Genomic DNA, 21390 nt, shown 5'->3' with positions numbered 1-21390 from the left:
AGAAGTTTTGCAATTTTATGAGGTTCCATTTGTCAATTCTTGATCTTAGAGCATAAGCAATTGGTGTTCTGTTCAGGGAGTTTTTCCCTGTGCCAATGTGTTCGATGCTTTTCCTCACTTTCTCTTCTAATAGATTCAGTGTATCTCGTTTTATGTGGCGGTCCTTGATCAATTTGGACTTGAGCATTGTACAGGGAGATAAGAATAGATCATTTTGCACTCTTCTACATGTTAACCACCAGTTGAACTAGCACCATTTATTGAAAATGCTGTCTTGTCCACTGGATGCTTTTAGTTCCTTTGTAAAAAATCAAGTGACCATAGGTATGTGGATTCATTTCTGGGTCTTTAATTCTATTCCATTGATCTACCTGCCTGTAACTGTACCAATACCATACAGTTTTTACCACTATTGCTCTATAGTACAGCTTGAGGTCAGGGATGGTGACCCCCCAAGAAGTTCTTTTATTGTTGAGGATAGTTATCACTATCCTGGTTTTTGTTGTTGTTGTTGTTGTTATTCCAAATGAATTTGAGAATTGCTCTTTCTAACTCTATGAAGAATTCAGTTGGAATTTTGATGGGGATTGCATTGAGTCTGTAGATTGCTTTCAGGAATATGGCCATTTTTACTGTATTAATTCTGCTAATCCACAAGCATGGGACATCTTTCCATCTTCTTAGGTCTTCTTCCTCCCTCCCTCCCTCCCTCCCTCCCTCCCTCCCTCCCTCCCTCCCTCCCTCCCTTCCTTCCTTCCTTCCTTCCTTCCTTCTTTCCCTTCTTCTTCTCCTTCTTTTTCTTCTTCTTTTTTGTTTTTTTCACATTTCTTTTTTTATTAGATACTTTCTTCATTTACATTTCAAATGCTATCCCAAAAGTCCCCTATACCCTCCCCTCGCCCTGCTCCCCTACCCACCCACTCCCACTTCTTGGCCCTGGCGTTCCCCTGTACTGGGCATATAAAGTTTGCAAGACCAAGGGGCCTCTCTTCCCAATTATGGCCAACCAGGCCATCTTCTGCTACATATGCAGCTATAGACATGAGCTCTGTGGGTACTGGTTAGTTCATATTGTTGTTCCACCTATAGGGTTGCAGACCTCTTCAGCTCCTTGGGTGCTTTCTCTAGCTTCTCCATTGGGGGCCCTGGGTTCCATCCTATAGATGACTGTGAACATCCAGTTCTGTATTTTCCAGGCACTGGCATAGCCTCATACAAGACAGCTATACCAGGGTCCCTTCAGCAAAATCTTGCTGGCATATGCAGTAGTGTCTGGGTTTGATGGCGGGTTATGGGATGGATCACCAGGTGGGGAAGTCTCTGGGTAGTCCATCCTTTAGTCTTAGCTCCAAACTTTGTCTCTGTAACTCCTTTCATGGGTATTTTGTTCCCTATTCTAAGGAGGAATGAAGTATCCACCTGTTGGTCTTCCCTCTTCTTGGTTTTCTTGTGTTTTGCAAATTGTATCTTGGGTGTTCTATGTTTCTGGGCTAATATCCATTTATCAGTGAGTACATATCTAATGACCTCTTTGTGATTGGGTTACCTCACCAAAGATGATATCTTCCAGATACATCCATTTGTCTAAGAATTTTATAAATTCATTGTTTTTAATAGCTGGGTAGTACTCCATTGTGTAAATGTACCACATTTTCTGTATCCATTCTTCTGTTGAGGGATATCTGGGTTCTTTCCAGCTTCTGGCTATTATAAATAAGGCTGCTATGAACATAGTGGAACATGTGTTCTTATTGCCAATTGGAACTTCTTCTGGGTATATGCCCAGGAGAGGTATTGCTGGATCTTCTGGTAGTATTATGTCCAATTTTCTGAGGAACCACCAGACTGACTTCCAGAGTGGTTGTACAAGCTTGCTATCCCACCAGCAATGGAGGAGTGTTCCTCTTTTACCACATCCTCCCCAGCATCTGCTGTTGCCTGAATTTTTGATCTTAGCCATTCTGACTGGTGTGAGGTGGAATCTTCTTGGTTTTTCAAAACAGGGTTTCCCTGTGTAGCCCTGGCTGTCCTGGAACTCACTCTGTAGACCAGGCTGGCCTCAAACTCAGGAATCAGCCTGTCTCTGCCTCCCAAGTGCTGGAATTAAAGGCATGCACCATCACTGCCCAGATTGATTTCTTTCTTCAGAGAATTGAAGTCCATGTCATATAGATCTTTCACCAAGATAATATTTGTGACTATTTTGAATGGTGTCATTTTCCTAATTTCTTTCTCAGCCCAATTATCCTTTGAATCAAGGGAGGCTACTGATTTGTTTGAGTTAATTTTATATCCAGCTTCTTTGCTAAAGTTGTTTGTAAGGTTTAGAAGGAATTTTTGGGGTCACTTAAGTATACTATGATATCATCTGCAAATAGTGATATTTTGGCTTCTTCCTTTCCAATTTGTATCCCGTTGGTATCCTTTTGTTGTCTAATTGCTCTGGCTAGGACTTCAAATACTATATTGAATAGATAGGGAGAAAGTAAACAGCCTTGTCTAGTCCCTGAATTTAGTGGGATTGCTTCAAGTTTCTCTCCATTTATTTTGATGTTGGCCACTGGTTTGCTGTATATTGCTTTTACTATGTTTAGGTATGGGCCTTGAATTCCTGATCTTTCCAAGACTTTTATCATGAATGGGTGTTGGATTTTGTCAAATGCTTTCTCAGAATCTAATGAAAAGATCATGTGGGGTTTTTTGTTTTGTTTTTGTTTTTATTTTTTTAGTTTGCTCATATAGTTGATTACATTGATAGATTTCTAGATATTGAAACATCCCTGCATCCCTGGAATGGAGTCTACTTGATCGTGATGGATGATTATTTTGATGTGTTCTTGGATTTGGTGTGCAAGAATATTATTATTTTTGCATAGATATTTATAAGGGAAATGGGTCTGAAGTTCTGTTTCTTGGTTGGCTCTTTGTGTGGTTTTGGTATCAGCATAATTGTGGCTTCATAGAATGAATTGTGTAGTGTTCCTTCTAATTCAATTTTGTGAAATAGTTTGAAGAGTATTGGTATTAGATCTTCTTTAAAGGTCTGATGGAATTCTGCACTAAACCCATCCAGTTCTGGGATTTTTTTGGTTGGGAGACTATTAATGACTGTTTCTATTTCTTTAGAGGTTGTGAGATTGTTTTGATGGTTTATCTGATCTTGGTTTAACTTTGGTACATGGTATCTGTCATGGAAATTGTCCATTTCATCCAGATTTTCGAGTTTTATTGAGTATAGGCTTTTGTAGTAGAATCTGATGGTTTTTTGAATTTCCTCAGGTTCTGAGGTTATATCTCTCCTTTCATTTCTGATTTTGTTAATTTCAATACTCCCTCTGTGCCCTCTTGTTAGTCTGGCTAAGGATTTATCGATCTTGTTGATTTTTTCAAAGAATCAGCTCCTGGTATTGTTGCTTCTTTGTATAGTTCTTTTTGTTTCTATTTGGTTGATTTCAGCCTTGAGTTTGATTATTTCCTGCCATTTACTTCTTTTAAGTGTATTTGCTTATTTTTGCTCTAGAGCTTTCAGATGTGCTGTTAAGCTACTAGTATATGTTTTCTCCTGTTTCTTTTTGGAGGCACTCAGAGCAATGAGTTTTCTTCTTAGGACTGCTTTCATTGTGTCCCATAAGTTTGGGTATGTAGTACCTTCATTTTCATAAAATTTTAGAGGGACTTTAATTTCTTTATTTCTTTCTTGACCAAGATATTAATGAATAGAATGTTGATTAGCTCCCATATGTATGTGAGCTTTCTGTTGTTTTTGTTGTTATTGAAGACCAGGCTTAGTCCGTGGTAATCCAATAGGATACATGGGATTATTTCAATTTTCTTGTATCTGTTGAGGTCTGTTATGGTCAATTTTGGATAAGGTGCCATGAGGTGCTCAGAAGAAGGTACATTGTTTTGTATTAAGATGAAATGTTCTATAGATACCTGTTAAATCCATTTGGTCCAAAACTTCTGTTAGTTTGACTGTGGCTCTGTTTAATTTCTGTTTCCTTGATAAGAGTGGGGTGTTGAAGTCTCCCACTATTATTATTTGAAGTGCAATGTGTGCTTTGAGCTGTAGTAAAGTTTCTTTTATGAATGTGGGTGCCCTTGCATTTGTAGCATAGATGTCCAGACTTGAGAGTTCTTCTTGGTTGATTTTTCCTTTGATTAGTAGGAAGTGTCCTTCCTTATCTTTTTTGATATCTTTTGGTTGAAAGTTGATTTTTTTTTCACTATTAGAATGGCTATTCCAGCTTGTTTCTTGGGACCATTGGCTTGAAGAATTGTTTTCCAGCCCTGTACTCTGAGATAGTGTCTGTCTTTGTCACTGAGGTGGGTTTCCTGTATGCAGCAAAATGCTGAATCCTGTATCCTGTCTGTTAGTCTATATCTTTTTATTGGGGAATTGAGTCCATTAATGTTAAAAGATATTAAGGAATAGTGATGGTTGCTTCCTGTTATTTTTGTTGTTGGAGGTGGAATTATGTTTGTGTGGCTGTCTTCTTTTGGTTTTGTTGAAAGATTACTTTCTTCCTTTTTCTAAGATGTAGTTTCCCTCCTTCTGTTGGTGTTTTCCATCTATTATCCCCTGTAGGGTTGGATTTGTGGAAAGATAGTGTATAAACTTGGTTTTGTCAAGGAATATGTTGGTTTCTCCATCTATTCTAAGTGAGAGTTTTGCTTGGTACAATAGCCTGGGATGGCATTTGTGTTCTCTTAGGATCTGTATGACATCTGCCCAGAATCTTCTAGCTTTCATAGTCTTTGGTGAGAAGTCTGGTATAATTCTGATAGGTCTGCCTTCATATGTTACTTGACCTTTTTCTTTTACTGCTTTTAGTATTCTTTCTTTGTTTAGTGCATTTGGTGTTTTGATTATTGTGTAACAGGAGGAGTATCTGATCCAGTCTACTTGGAGTTCTGTAGGCTTGTTGTATATTCATGGGCATGTCTTTCTTTAGGTTAGGGAATTTTTCTTCTATAGTTCCTTTGAAGATATTTACTGGCCCTTTAAGTTGGGAATCTTCTTTTTCTTCTATATCTATTATCCTCAGGTTTGGTCTTCCCATTGTGTCCTGGATTTCCTGGATGTTTTGGGTTAGGAGCTTTGTGCATTTTGCATTTTCTTTGACTGTTGTGTCTATGTTTTCTATGGTATCTTCTGCAGCTGAGATTCTCTCTTCTATCTCTTGTACTCTGTTGGTGGTGCTTGAATCTATGACTCCTGATCTCTTTCCTAGGTTTTCTATCTTCAGGGTAGTCTCCTTTTCTGATTTCTTTATTGTTTCTATCAACATTTTTAGATCCTGGATGTTTCTATTCAATTCCTTCACCTCTTTGGTTGTGTTTTCCTGCAATTCCTTAATGGATTTTTGTGTTTTCTTTTTATGGGCTTCTAACTTTTTATCTGGGTTTTCCTTTATTTATTTATTTATTTATTTATTTATTTATTTATTTATTTATTTATTATATTTTCTTTTTTATTAGATATTTTCTTTATTTGCATTTCAAATGTTATTCTCTTTCAAAAACCCCTGTCCTATGCCCCCTCCCCCTGTTCACCAACCCACCCACTCTTGCTTCCCTGTCTTTGCATTCCCCTACCTGCCTTGCCTCTCATTGATGTCTGACAAGGCCATCCTCTGCTACATATATAGCTGTAGCCATGGGTTCCTCCATGTGTATTCTTTGGTTGGTGGGTTTATCCCCTGGGAGCTCTGGAGGTACTAGTTGGTTCATATTGTTGTTCCTCCTATGGGGCTGCAAACCCCTTCAGCTCCCTGGGTCCTTTCTCTACCTCCTTCATTGGGGATCCTGTTCTCAGTCCATTGGTTGGTTGTGAGCATCACTTCTGTATTTGTCAGGCACTGGCAGAGCCACTCAGGAGACAGCTTTTTCAGGCTCCTGTCAGCAAGCTCTTGTTGGCATCTGCAATAGTGTCTGGGTTTGGTAACTGTATATGGGATGGATTCCCAGGTGGGGCAGTCTCTACATGGTCTTTCCTTCTGTCTGTGCTCCACACTTTGTATCTGTATCTCCTCCCATGAGTATTTTGATTCCCCCCTTCTAAGAAGTACCAAAATATCCACACTTTGGTCTTCCTTCCTCTTGAGCATCAGCTAGCTCCACTTGTTCATAGCAGCCTTATTTATAATAGCCAAATGCTGGAAAGAACCAAGATACCCCTCAACAGAGGAATGGATACAGAAAATGTAGTACATTTACACAATGGAGTACGGCTCGGCTATTAAAAACAATGAATTCATGAAATTCTTAGGCAAATGGATGGAACTAGAAATTATTATTCTGAGTGAGGTAACTCAATAAAAAAGAAGACACATGGTATGCATCACTGTTAAGTAGATATTAGTCTAGAAGCTGGGAATACCCAAAATACAATTCACAGACCACGTGAAGCTCCTGTATTTCTGTAAGGGAGTTATTCATGTCCTTCTAAAAGTATTCTGTCATCATCATGAGAATGTGATTTTAAATCAGTCTTGATTTTCTGGTGGGTTCGGGTATCTAGGACTCGCTGTGATGGGAGAACTGTGTTCTGATGATGCCAAGTAGCCTTGGTTTCTATTGCTTATGTTTTTGCCCTTGCCTCTCACCATATGCTTATCTGTTATGTTGGCCGATCTTGCTGTCTCTGACTGTGGCTTGTCCCTCCTGTAAGCCTGTGTGTCAGCACTCCTGGGAGACCATTTCTCTCCAGGAGGGAAGAATTTTGGTATAGAGATCTGTAGCACGGGGTCAGATCAGTGGTGTAGATGGAAACTGTAAGGATCATATCCCTGGTTGTTTCTTGGTTCCTGTGCCTTGATGGCTCTGGGTGGGTCACTCTTGGGCCAGGTATTTGAGCAAAAGTGGTGGTCTTACCTATGTTCACAGACATGTCAGCACTCTGGAGAGACCAGCTCTCTCCCAGAAGTATTTGGGTATGGAGAGCTATAGCCAGCAATATCTTTCAAATCAGTGTGCCAGTATCAACAGAAGACAGAACTTTCTCTGGTCACCACAGTCTGAGCGTCTGCTGTTCTAGACCATGTCCTCCTAAGTCAGTGCTTTCCTGGTCCTCACTTCCAGGCTCTAGAGGAGAAGCCTCCTTTAATTACATGAATGTATCTTTATAATCCTAAAGTTATTAGCGTTCCTTTAATTACATATTAATAAAGGGACTCACCAAAATGCATCCTTACTTTTATCTATAAGAATAATTTTGTGAGGTAAATGCACATCAAGCTTGAAAATGCTGTTGGGACATATTAATCTCTGTGGCATCTGGCTCTGCAAGGACTGGAGAATAATCCAACAAGATCTTCACCATGATGCCATACACATCCTCATAGGAACATGATCGCTTCTGAAGAAAAGGTTTTCCTTACAGGTCAGTTCACAGTTGGAGAGAGAGTTTCCATTTTCTTTGTAAAAACACCCCATACTAAGCCACAAATGCAATTTTTCTCTTCAAATGAGCTAGTCTATGTAGCTGTGCTCAGAACATAAAACCATTTGAAATTTAGTACTTTGCAATTACAGAGAAGATCAGATCCAAGGACAATCCTTGCTGCTCTAGCTACTGTATGTGAAAGACAGTGTGTCTGAGGGCCACCTGAGGTACTGCATAAACCTTGCCTGGTAAATGCATGTTTATATGTAAATGCATGTGCACATGTGTACAAAGAATTTGCCACAGGAACTATTTAAACTTCACCATGAAACAACAGGAAAACAGACTCATTGCCTTTGCCTTACTTCCCCTGCCTGTTTCTCAAGTGAAAAGGAGAAGTAAAAGAGCTGATGGGCAAGCTGGCTGGAAGACAGGGAAGGAAACAAATTCAGTAGAGTTAGCCTGGAGGGACATGCAGGATACACAAAGGCCTTTCACAGGAAAATCCACAAACCACTTCCTCATTTCTGACAAATGCTTATTAGGAAAAGCTTGGAGATGGTAAATGTCAGATAGGGAGGAATAAGTACAAAGTACCAAACCCCATCTCCCTTGAAAAACTTGTCACTGGACATGGGGCATGGGAAACTGCCATCTTCTGGTCCCTTCCAAGGGCCATGTCACCCTCAGAGCAGCATGTCACAGCGGCACTTATATGAAGTGGGACAGGATTGGGCCAAGTCACCCATCACAGCTAGATCCCAGCACAACATGTGAGACTTTCTCACCATCACAAAAATCACAAAAAGAAAGAAATCTTGTCATTTGCTGCAAAAAAGATGGGAGACTGTATGAAGCATGTATGAAACACACATAACAGATGGGATATTTGCATGATACATGTGTGAGATATGCACATCACCACTGACAAGTTAATTCTTGAGTTGAAGAAGAGTTAACTCATAGAATTGAGAGCAGGATGGTGGTTATAGAAGGGTGAGAAGATAAAGGTAACCTGGCTAATGGGTCAAACTTAGCATTATATAGGCATTCTAGTGTTCTACAGTTCAATAGGGCAACTGACTAGTTAGAATAACTTCCTGATACCTCAAAAGAGATGTGTCCCCAACACAAAGCCATGATCTATATTCACAGTGACAGAATGCATTGCTTTGATTGGTACACATTTGATTGTTGGGGGGATTTCAATTTTTTGTGCGCATGTGTGTACACATATGGCACAGCATTTATGTGGAGGTCAAAAGACAACTTGCCACAATATATTATTTCCTTCACAATGTGGATTCCAGGAATGGAAGTCAAGTGGTCAGGCTTGGCAGCAGGCACCTTTACAAGCTGAGCCATCTCGTCTTTAATCATTATTTGTTTAAATCCATAGAATGTATCATATATATATATTCATATATATGTATATACAGTGTATATATACCATTATTACATATTGTATCAATTAAATTTTTAAACAAGAAATAGTTATAATTAAGAAAATGAAACAAATGCAGAGAAGTAAAAGCAAACAAAGGAGTGGGGTCCAGCTGCAGCCTGCACCTACTCTCAGCCTCACTGGTACAGAGGGCACATGAGCTTGGCAAGAGCTCTGTGGTGACACAGGAATTGTCTCAAAGACCTATTCTGATCTCCAAAGATATTTTGGGGAACAGTCAGAATTCTAATTTGGTGCATTAAAAATACTATTCAAAGGCAGTTATGAAAAAACTGAGTTATTATTTTATCAAAAGCTATTTTACATCTTTATACAGGAAGAAGAGCCAAGTATGGCTTGAGGGTCTAGAAAAATATTTTTGCTATGTTGAGAGAAAACCTATTCGTAAGTTTTAGAAACTGGCCATTTGTCTTTTACCTGAGATTATATTTTAGCATGCTTCATGCACATGCCATAACTAAGATTATTCAAGAGACCTTTTGCATTCAAAACTCCTTAATTATGACTGTTTTTCCAAATACTTTGCCAATCTGTCCATGAGGCACATTAAGAATTCAATTGACAAGAATATTTATAGAATTTTCTTGTTTTGCCCAATTTTGTAAACAACGTATGCTTTCAATGCTTAGCCCTCTTGTTATTACCTAATAGTTTAGAGAGAATGATCATTACTTCATCTGAAAGACCCCTAAATAACTATCGAAAATCGGATCTAGAAAGCCAGACATTGTAGAAATGCCTCTAATCTCTGAAGCAAGTTCCTGGCCAGTTTATACTAGCTACATGGCAAGACTGCCTCAGAAAACAAAGCAGGAAAACAAAAAGAGTAGGAGCTACTGCACTCCTTAGACAGGGCAGGCTCAGGGGCCTGGCTTCCTCAGCCTTTCTGCATGAATGCAAACTCAAAGTCCATCCTCCTCCCCCAAACACTTTTCAATACAAGCATTTCTAAAGTGAACAAAGAAAAGCAAAATTACAAGTAAAGAGGAAAACATGCTGGCATGTTAATCCTTTCTGCCCTGGAAGCTCAAACAGACCTTTGCTCTCTCAGATATTTCTATCTTCCATCCTTAGGAAAACAACTCCAGGCTCTCATTGAGGTCTCCACTTCTTCCAGCCTCACTCTTCTTAGGCTCACCTTGACCCACATCCTCCCTTGTTGAATTCCTCCAGGACTCCCTGTGTGCTGTAGAACTCATTCCTCCACCCCCACACCCGGACAGCCTTCCTTTCTTCCTGCATCCCCCTTCCCTACGTCTGGCTTCTCTACTATTAATCTAATAGATCTCTAGATAAAACACTCAAGCTCAAGCTCTTCTGCGCCTCTACAGACACACTTTCGCCATCTCCCTGTGTCCAAATCCCAGGCACACTGCAAAACAAGGCAGAGTAGACCATTTTCAAAATGCTGCCACCAAGCTGACAATCTTCCTGTCTTCTTACATCCATACTGTCTCTGTCCATTTGCAACCGGCAAGGGATCCATCTTCTGCCTTGAGACTAAGTAAGGTGACCTACTACTAGTCTGTGAAAGCCACACCAAGCCACGACCTTAAGGACCTTATGCCATCTTCTCTGTCACGTTCAAACTCTGCCTCTCCAGAGGCTCTACCTCATCAACCCAAACAAGTGATGCCCACGAAACAACACTTTTCCAATGATAGAGTCTTCTAATGTCATCTTTTTTGTACCCACATGACCACTTTCTTTTATCCTTGCATAGGATTAATTTTTGACTATTGCTGTGACCACATCCTCTTTTTCACTTGCACTTCACCCCACTGAATTCTGACTTTCGTTCTAATACTTAATTCTCTTGACTGGTACACTCCAAGGAACTCCTTCCTAGTAAGCTTCAAGCACAATGTGTTCAAACCTACTCTGATCCAGACAATTTGTACCAAGCACTGATGTAGGATCAGCTCTCTTTGCCAGAAGTTGAAACTCATGGGTAAATTTAGACCCGATATATAATTGATTTGGCTTGTGATAGTTTTGAAAATATATGAACAGCCAAAAACTCAGGAATCTTAACACTTAGCACAAAATCTTGAATTTCTCATTCATACTAAGTAATGTGAAAACTGTCATTTCTACCTTGAATAACAAGTATAGGTAAAGTAGGAACAAACATGAACTCCCTGGTTTACCATAGAGTGACCATGTTCTTTGCACTCTATCTACCCTTGCTTCCATAGCCTTGTGGACATAAGAGTTTGGAGTTTTGAGATCCCTGCTGTAAATCAATACTGACCAATGGAAATACAAATTTAAAAAGACAAGTGAAATTGACTTTAATATTTTATTTAACTTAACCCAAATGTTGGAACATAAGATCAATAAAAAAGCTTAATGCTGATATATTTCACATTCCTTTCTTTGCATTAAGCTTTTAGGATTCGGTGTGCACACGGTTGTATACTTACAGCACAATCTGAATGACTACATTTCCAGAGTTCAACAGGCAAATGTGATGAAAGGAAAGATCCTTAACCATTAAATGCTGCAGACTTTCTGGAGGGAGGCTTTGCTATCCTGCAGTTAGGTTCACAAACATCCAGGGGTCACAAACATCCAGGGGTCACTGTGGGCATCAATGAGCTCTGCATTACCTCTACGTGACTCAGCAAGCATTCAATCATTTTAAAAGGTGTCAGAATAGGCCAGTGAGGTCAGGACTGATGGTCAAATTTGAAATTTTACTGTGAGTTGTGGTTGAAAAAGATGTAGATTTCTAAAAGAGAGACAGTTTTCTAATGGTGAGTATGGTATGGATACAAGAGGAGACTGTTAGTAACAGACAGGAAGCCCATAAGAGGGCTCAGGAGGAATAACAGAAGTAAGCAGGTCTGAGCAGAGCTCACTATTCAGAGCATAGCTGAAGGCTGATCAGCAGAAATTAGGAATACAAACGTGAAGGAACAGTGCCAGAGGCCAGATACAGATGAGTAAGCAGATGCCATAAATCTGTGACAGCACCAGGAGATAGTCCCTGAGCCATGACATAGCCACCATTCAGTAGGATCAAGGACTCCCTCTTGTCTGAAGATAAGAACCAGAACTAACATCCAAGCTGAGGCAAAGCAGGGCTATCATCTGAAGAGGAAGAGGAATGTCCAGTATATCCGCCATGTTTAAAAGGACTTGGCTTCAGAGAGGCAAGTACTCCGTTATACAGTAAAGTAATTCTGGAATTTTTCCAGAGACCTAATCACTGAATAGCTCCAGCCTGTCCATTAATCCCTTCATTCAGGAAACTGTTCCCCTGAACTGTTATATAATATGAATTCATAGGTCAGCTATATGCATTAAGGGCTGCCAAATTATCATGTGGTGGTGCTAGTGAGAGCATGGGAGGTAGTTGAGGCTTCAGCAAACTGAATTCCAATTGATCCTAATAAAGAGGATAATGATCAAAGCAAGTGACAGCAGAAAGATGCCATGACCTTTAAACTATCTAAAAGACCACATGTCTATTACAATTGTTTACATTTACATGGGAATGAGAAACAAAACTAGCATAAAATATCTCAACCAATATTTCACAGTTGAAAGGAAAAGCCCCCCCCTAAAAGAAAGTGCTGGGCCTCCTAGTTTCGTTATATTGGAAATGCAATTTTTCATCCTATAGTAAAATCAAATACAAATCATTGGAAATGTTAACTGGTATTTTTTTTTATTATAATAAAATCTATAGGGTTTGGAGAGATAGGTTATTGGGAAAACGTTTTCCAGGCAAGCACAACAACCTGCATTTGGACTCCCAGAAACCATTTAAATCCAGACACTAACCACAGCACTTCAGTAATGAGGTGGGAGGTGGGGACAGGAGGATCTCTGCAAGCTCCAAGAACAGCTAGCCTAGCATGTGCAGCACTGAACAAGAGACCTTGTCATAAACAAGACAGAAATAGGGGACTGAAACCTATGACTGTCCTCTGACCTGTGCCACACATGATGTGGCACAGGTACACGCAAGTGCATACACACACATACACACACACACACACACACACACACACACACACACATATATATATATACACATAAACATACAAATACATAAACATACAAATACATAAACATACACACACATACACACACATATACACGCACACAACTTCCAAAATATCCTAATAAAAACAAGCTGCTACATATTCAAAGAAGAAAGCATCTTTGAGTAGAAACTTAACTGTTGAAGGAGACTAATCACTTCCCACACTGACTCTATGGAAAGCACGATGAGTTAGAAGAGAAGGTCAGTGACAGCAAGGAACTTTAAGTGGCACATGATGCAGGAAATTAGATGGGGTTCTCCATGGTACCAACAAATAAAAAAAATAGTTAAGAATGATTGCAAAGTAAATAAATAGCACAAGAAAAAAATCATCTCTCTCACTTGATAACTGTAAAGAGGTACAGATGCAGCACATAGAGTTTATTGCAATTTTATGCAGTTAACCTTGTATAAAGTAAGTCTGATGTTAAAATCTATTTCACTCACATTAAACAAATCCCCAAAACAGTATCCAAGGAACAAGGCTCAGTGACCAAGGAATTCCTCCATCACACATTTGGTTTATGCGGATATTTGGCTTACCAAGAAAAAGTATGCCTTAGAAGCCAATGAAAAAGTCAAAATAAAAGGTGTCTGATGTCAAAAGTATAGGCTTTGCTGACCTAAAGCTAATCTTGACTCTGAGCTGAGGTGTTTTGGGTACTGGGTGATATGAAGGTACGACCCTCGGTACAAAGTACTCAGGCTGAGAGTTCAGAAGCCAGGCTACAGTGGTCCTGCCATGCCATGCAGACAACAGCAACCAGGAATATCTCAGACCATAATGCACTTCATTTTGAAATCATTTTGCCCAATGAGTGTTTTATTGTTGCTGAAATTTCCATGACCCTCAGGTTCAGTTATGTCATGATCCACAGTTCAATACACTGGTACCTAGACTTACTATTTACTCTTCATTAATTTTGGGTTTGTAAAAGTTTCACTATGTTCCCTTGGAGTGGCAAAGACATTGGAACTTTCATGTGCACAGTGATCCCCTATTTTCCTTCTTTTTTCAGAAGTGGGGGTGGCATGTCTTATTTTTTTAATTAAAATATTAATTCTGTTTTCTTCATTCACATGTTCGTTTATGCTTCCATGATAATGACTACACACTTGTTAAAATGTACTCATTTTTTTATGACTGAAATTGTGTTATCACCAGTACTACCTCAGCTATCTTGACTTCTTTTTTTTTTTAACCATTGCAAGTGAAATACTTCCTATATCAAACTAAATGAGAATGGTGAAGCCCCATTCATTCATTTTCTGCCATGCATTTATTGCAATGGCAGAACCCACAAACCTCAGGCTGCTCAGCACTGCTAACAACCACATCAGTGCATGCATGTCAGATTAGTCTCACGCTGCTAAACACTTTCCTTTGCAGGTTTCTCTGTCCAGCGATTTTCCAGAGACTTAAGCTACCCATATAAGGTTGAAGGGACACTGTGGCCCCTGTAGTTGAAAACAGCACTGATTTCAGAGCAGCTTCAGGGAACTCCAGACTGGACTCTCCTCCTCTGGCTCTGAGCCCAGGCACATCCCACCTTGATTTTCTTCATAAAATTATGCTGATAAAATTGCCTTAAGGAGACTGATTTTTAACATTGTTAGGTTTCTCACTGGGGTTGGTCATGTACAATAGGAATTATCATTTTAAAATCTGTGCCGTCCCCAAGATTAAGCTATGTTCGTTGAAGCAATATTTAAAATACCTGACAAAACATTTACCCAAGTAATATCTAATATAAACTGTTAAAAAGCCAGCTATGTTTTACCTATATACTTGAAAACATTCTCTGACATTTTGTTTTACATGTGTTCGACTTTCATCAAAGGCATGAAGACTCCTCTTGCTGTGCTTCAAAGCATCCCTGCCACACACTGAAAAGTTTGCCCACTTCCCTTCAAAATACATTTTCTCCTCTATGTAAGGAATTTCAATAAAATTTTACTTTAAAAAGAAAAAAAAAGCAATAAAGATTTAACATTTATAAACACTACGTGCTTTCACTTAGATACTAAAAATTCCAACATACTCATTTCTTAGAATACTGACTTTCTGATTCTAGCAAAATATAAATTTAGTAACTCATCAAGACAGAATACATAAAATTGGCATATTTTTGATGGGCACACAAATTGAGAAAGCATCTTTCCCAACTGTGTTACAAAAAATGGAAGGCATCTGGTATGACAATATGGCCCAAAATGTGAATGAGAACCAGCAGAAAGAAATGGTCGGTCTTCCTTCCTTCCTTCCTTCCTTCCTTCCTTCCTTCCTTCCTTCCTTCCTTCCTCCCTTCCTCCCTTCCTCCCTTCCTCCCTCCCTCCCTCCCCCTTTCTGTCGCTCCTTCCCTTCCTTTCTTTCCTTCTTAATGTCAAAGCAGAACATTTGAAATAATAAAGAAGGAAGCACTGTTAGTGTTTTCAAAGCTGATTACAGAAAAGCTGAGAGGCCACTCAGGGCGCATGAGGCAGCGGTTTGCTCATTTAATCCATGTATGTGTGGTTTCTGAATCTTTCCCCCAGCAGTTCAAAGTGGGTTTTTTTTTTACTTTTCTCTTTCTTTCTTTCTTTCTTTCTTTCTTTCTTTCTTTCTTTCTTTCTTTCTTTCTTTCTTTCTTTCTTTCTTTCTCTCTCTCTCTCTCTCTCTCTCTCTCTCTCTCTCTCTCTCTCTCTCTCTCTCTCTCTTCCTTCCTTCCTTTTTTTTTTTTTTTACTTTTGCTTAACATCTCTACTAAGTGTCAGAATGTAGGCACAAATGTGGTTGGGGCCCCATGCAGGTCTGGGGCTAGAGAAGTTGGAAGTGTGTTGGAGAACATGACTGACGCCAGGAACAAGTAGAAAAGACAACACATTTTCAAGAATTTTCCCAGTTTTACAATGAGCTATACAACGGTAATCTGGATGCTGCTTTCACTGTCATGCATGCTCCCTTCTATGCTGGTGACAAAGGTCCTGAGCTGTCTCCTCCCCATGCCCCAGTGTCACCCCAGACACATTTAGAAAGGCAGGATGTAACAAACCAAAGCCTGCCCCTAGCACCTTAATGAATTCAGTTTCAGGTTTCAATTCCCTTTCTTCTCTTTCCTATTTGGAAAACACTACAGGCTACTCTCTTCTCCATTGATCAGAGAATTTGTGAAACAAACCTGTAAGCCATTTTAGAGGACATTCTCAGAGAACAAGGCCCCAGGAAGAGCAGAGGCTGGGGCCATGCCTGTACCTGGCCATCCCCTTAGGGCTGTTTGCTCTGCCTGCACTCCACTGTTCATCTATTCATTTTTTAGCGTGACTTCAAATGTTAAAGCATTCCTCTAAGGTCTATATTGGAATACTGGATCCTTACAGTGAAAAGCTTCTTTTGAAATATAAATGATTAATATGGGACTTTCAAATCTAGTAAGATATGCAACAATTCATCAGAGACCAAAATTAGAGATTAACACAGACAATTTGTTGTAGAATTGTGGTGTGTGTGTGTCTGTCTGTCTGTCAGTCTGTCTGTCTGTCTGTCTGTGTAGGGGGAATTACAATACATGCAGGCCTGGACTATTAAACAGATCGAAGTCATCCCAAAACTTAAGGTTTAGAAGTTCACAGAAGTGGTGAAAATCCTGAGAAAAGATTCTGAAAACAGACAAGCACACACCTACCTGTGTCACTTACAAACACACACTACCCTGGAAAAGTCACTTAACTTCTTTGGGTTTTAGCTTCTACTCCATAAGCTGACGAGAGTTCTCCAGCGCTGCAGTGAGGATTATGCAGTATGATGCTGCAGTGTGCCCAGCATGGGATGAAAGCACCCACATATAATATCATAAATTAACTTTCACTATAGCATGATAAGTATCTCCCAAAATATTCTATTATTATGTGTTGCTCTAAAAGTTAGGAAAGATAAAATATCAAATCAATATCTCAACATTCGAATAAATGTGCACTAGGACTATACAGAAACTCAGCAGCATTTCCTTTAACTCACAGGATTAGCAGACCATTCCTGAGTGTCAATCTGACCACATCTGGAATCAACCAGAATGTCAAATGACTGGGCGCACCTATGAGGGTCTTTTCTTAATTAAATTCTTGGAAGTGGGAAGACCCATTTCTAATCCAAATCTTGGATGTGGGAAGATACATCTTTAACCCAAATCTCTGAGATGGGAAGATCTACCTTAATCAGAACCACACCTTCTGCTAGCAGCCCATATAAGGACAAGGAAGAAGGAAGCTGGATCTCTTTTTGAGCAAATCCATTCCTTCACTAGCATTAGAACCCACTTCTTCAGGATTTGAGCATATCCTGTAGACAGCTGAGACATCCAACCTTTTGGACTGAACAACTACTGGATTCTTGGGCCTTCTGTTATAAGGAAGCCATTGTTGGACTAGCTGGACTAGCCTGTAAACCACTTAATTCCTTTATTCATTTTATAAGTTCTGTCTCTCTAGAGAACCCTGAACAATACATACACTTAATTTCTAATCACCTTAAAACCACTTTCAATTTACTTTTGAAATTTTAAAAAAAGAAAGAGTAATATTCAGGTCTGTTTAAGACAATAAAGGGTGAAGTTGTAGTGCTTTCTCTGTCAATGGTGTCTACCTAACCTTATGTGACAAGCTTTGTCTAGAACATCAAGTGTTTGCAAGACAAAAAAAAAATTAATTGACTAATTCCTGGCCTACTTTTTTCCCCAGAAACTACACTTTAAAAGTAGTAGATAAGCTATACAGTTTTTCCGAGCTTCTTGTCTCAAATAATAGAGAGGTAAAAGTTTCAGCAAATGGTCAAATGTGTTTTTCTGGCTAGCTATTTTTCTACTTAAAGTTTTAACATAGTATCATTCACTTAACCAGATCAGAATTACTGAGATGAGAGTGTAATAAGCTAAGCAGTACTAAGAGAAAACAATTAGTTTAGCTCCCTCATAGAATTGAATATTTGAAATATGATAGACATTTATAAAAGGAAAAGATTCCCTCTTACAAGTAGGAGTAAACACAGCCCCTGGTGACGTAAAACTTGTATTAGAACAATGAAGAAACGCTTGTCTGAGTAGTGAAAGGATGCGCAAAGAAGCGTGTTTTAGAAGCACTCGCTTCTTGTGACTACTAACTTTAGAGCCACTGGAACATAACTGCTTTACTAACTCAGATCCTGCCGCCCCCACCCCACCCCCGACCCGAGAGACAGTGATCCACCTGTAGAAGAAAGTTTCAGGAAGAGACTACCAAGAAATTAGCAAATTTCTGTAATAAATCTTCATCTAAACCTTAACTTCACCTTTCAGCATTCCTAGGCCCACTGCTAGCCTTTTGCTTCAGACAGTGTCCCTTCACACAGTTGCGATTTCCTTTGGTAAATTTGGGGGGATGTTAGCTTTTTTTCTCCCCAAGAAAATCTTCTTAGGGCATCTTGCAGGACACCTCCAAAAAGCAGCCAAGTTACCTTGAAACTTTTCTTTAGCTCTGTGTTAAACTACCCAAAGTGCTTTTGGCGACAGGTGTCATTCATTCGTGTCAAAGTCAAGTCAGGGTTCAAGTCTAAACTGTTACTACTAAACCCGAGCAAAATGTCTTTGCTCCGTTTCAGCTAGTTAGTAGTCCGTGCCCGCACACATGGGGACACACACACACACACACACACACACACACACACACTCGCTGCCAAGGCAGCCTGAAGCTGGAGGCGTGGCCTGCACACTGCCCGGCGCTGGCCACCTGGCACTCACCTGGCTGCAGTCGCGCTCTATGTCCTTCTGCAGAGCCTGGGGTTCGGCGGGACCCCGGGCCGGTTCTGCGGGGGGTGGCGCCGGTTCCAGCAACTGCTCCAGGCACGCGGTTCCGGGCAGAGAGGAGCTCTTTTGGTGGCACAGGTGCACCCCAGGGCCCCCACGCCGTGTACTCTCATCACGGACGCGGTCCCCCCTCGGGGGCGGTTGGGGAGAAGAGGACAGGGAAGATGAGGCGGAAGACGAAGAAGGAGCTGAGTCCGGAGAGCGTCCGCCAGGAGGCGTCACTCCGCCTGTCCCTGTGGCTGTCGAGGACCCCTTAGCCACGGGCAGCAGATGTTCGCGTAGGCGGCGGCGCAGCGTGGACCCTTGCTCGGCTCTGCCTGCTCCGCCTGGCTCCAGGGGCTCTGGTGAGGAGCAGCACAGGTTGGGCTGTGAGGAGGAGAACACTCGGTCCAGCACTTGCTTCCGCTTCTTGAAGCCGCTCCACCTGCTGCCAGTACTTCCCACACCGGCCAGGGCGTCCTGCGTGGTCCCCGGGGGCGGCGGGGACGGGGTCGGAGTGGCCGCAGTGCGGTGCTCGGGGCCCCCAGCGCGCCCGCCTCCGCCGCCCTTGCCCTTGCCCACCCCCAGCTGCAGGTTCTTCCAGAGCCGGGCCTGGAAGGAGGGGGACGCGGCCCGCACGAGCTCGCCAGTCGTGGCAGCCCGGGGCTCCATCCTCCAACCCAGGCACCTTGTCTCCCCTCCTATTGCCTTTCCTCCTCCCTCTCGGGCTGCGCCTCCTCCGGGAGCGTGGAGGCGGCGGCGGCGGCGGCGGCGGCCAGCGCAGCAGCACAAGCCCGGAGCGTCCAGCGGCTTCAGGCCAGCTCGGAGCAAAACGGCTGCGGCCGAGGCCCTCCCGCCGCGGGGCGCGGCCGTCCTGCAAAGTTTCTAGCAGGGAACTCCGCTGCTCCAGACCACTGAGCGCCCCCAGGCCGCACCCTGACTCCCCTCGGCGCCCGCGGGAGCTCGGAAAGCTGCAAGCGGCCGGCTCGGGCTTCCAGCTGCACTGGGAACCACACCCGCGCCCTCAGGCCAGCACCTGTCAGCAGCAGAGGCGGCCGTCTCCAAACTGGGCGCGCACGCTGCTCACACAACAGGGCGCGTCCTGCTGTAGACGTCGGGGACTAGCAGCCTTGGCTAAAGCACCCAGGACCATCCTCCAGCTCCTAGGTGGGAGGGCAGGCAAGAGCCGGGTGGAGCTGCGTAGGGCTGGGAGCCTGCTTGACCTGAGTCTACAGTCCCACACACGGCTTGCTTTAGGACAGACGGACGAACGGACGAACCCTGCTTGAGCGGACATCGGGGTGGAGTGCACCTCTGCACCCCTGGTGGGTCCCTCAGGGAACCCAGCATACATCGCCGCTGGTCATAAAGCTCTCCAAATGCTGAGGCCAAATAAGTCTGCCTTCAACTGTTTGGGCATCCTGGGCTCAAGAGGGGAGTTTGATTTCTTCTGTTTTGACTTCATCACCATCCACTCTCCATGCTCTTTGTTTGCTTGCGCGGTGACTTTCCTTATAATCAGGAATAGTTCTCAGAACTTGATAATAAAGCTAACCCTTAAAGTAAGTCTCAGGGGCGCTCCGCTTGGACAGAGATGGGAAGATCCTTACTGCTTTTGACCCTATTCAGAGCTCGGTCTTGTTCTTTCCACTCAAGCAGATTTTTCTTCAGTTATTTCTTTCAGTTTGTCGGAAAACTGATTTTTTTTTAAAGTCGTCTAGATTTTGCTTCTCCCCAAATGTATGCATCTAGGATCTTCTGACTCCACTAGGTCTCTTCTAAAAGGCAGGCAACACCATGCCCTTCCCTCCACTGTACCTTCCCTAGACGTTTCAGCACAGTATTGTTTGATTACTTAAAGTAGGCATTCTCTTTCCTTTCTGGCCAGCGACTTGCCCTGAAGCTGTGGTCAATCTGAATTTATTTTTCTTATCCGGCTAACATGTAGTGAGCATCTACTATGTGCCAGGCACTGAGATCAGCACTGGAGAAACAGTTGTGAACATGTAGGGGAATGCTTGAGTTGGGTCCAGGAGAGTAGACAATAAATAGAATTTTTAACAGGGAACAATCCAGGGATAATAAAAGAGTATTATATTTGGGTTGCTATAATATGGAACAGCTCATTAAATTTGAGTTTCAGACAAAACACAATAATTTCTAGTATATGAACAAAGACCAAAAAATTCTAGTTGATGTTTATCCAAAGTCTTATTTTACTAGGTATCTTATACTTTTGCTGAATCTAATAAGCCTGTATTTAGTGTTAAAAACAAAAAGTCTCCCTGAGAATCCAAAGTTTGAGATGATACTATAAAGGGACAAAGAGCCAACAGTTGAAAACTGAATGCAGTGTTTCAGGCAGAAAACCAGAAGTCAAAGCCCTGAAGGAGGAAGCAGCTTAAAGAGGCTTTCCACAGAGAGACAGAGATTGTTCCAAAGAAGGTGAAGAAAGGTGGGCAGGGCTGGTCCATTTGGAAATGCACAGTTCACATAGGTTTCATCCTATTGAGGAATTTAAAAATCTGTAAATCCAACTGGGAAGCAGTTGAATATATTTGGGTATATCCAACTCATGGTCTATAGACTACATGCACTCTAGGATAGCTATAAATATTCCCAACTAAATGCTGCCACGCTCCCATCTTGATGATAATGAACTGAACCTCTGAACCTGTAAGCCAGCCAA

At 41.6% G+C, this 21390-nt stretch overlaps 1 protein-coding gene across 8 annotated transcripts in view; it reads right to left on the bottom strand.

Moving 5' to 3' along the window:
- Mctp1 (multiple C2 domains, transmembrane 1) overlaps nucleotides 1-21390 on the bottom strand; it is a 650923-nt gene that overhangs the window by 629377 nt on the left and 156 nt on the right. For 7 of the 8 annotated variants that reach the window (XM_006517462.4, XM_006517466.4, XM_006517464.4 and 4 more), the window contains exon 1: nucleotides 18657-21390. This exon is cut by the window's right edge and continues 156 nt beyond it. In XM_006517462.4, coding sequence (XP_006517525.3) covers nucleotides 18657-19373 — 717 coding nt within the window. In that variant the 5' untranslated portion in view covers nucleotides 19374-21390. The remainder of the gene's footprint in view (nucleotides 1-18656) is intronic. The other variant, NM_030174.3, reaches the window with a different exon arrangement.

This window comes from Mus musculus, chromosome 13, assembly GCF_000001635.26.
Source record: "Mus musculus strain C57BL/6J chromosome 13, GRCm38.p6 C57BL/6J".
NCBI classification, from domain to species: domain Eukaryota; kingdom Metazoa; phylum Chordata; class Mammalia; order Rodentia; family Muridae; genus Mus; species Mus musculus.
The sequence above is the reverse complement of the archived record's forward strand: the minus strand, read 5'-3'. Positions and strand labels throughout refer to the sequence as shown.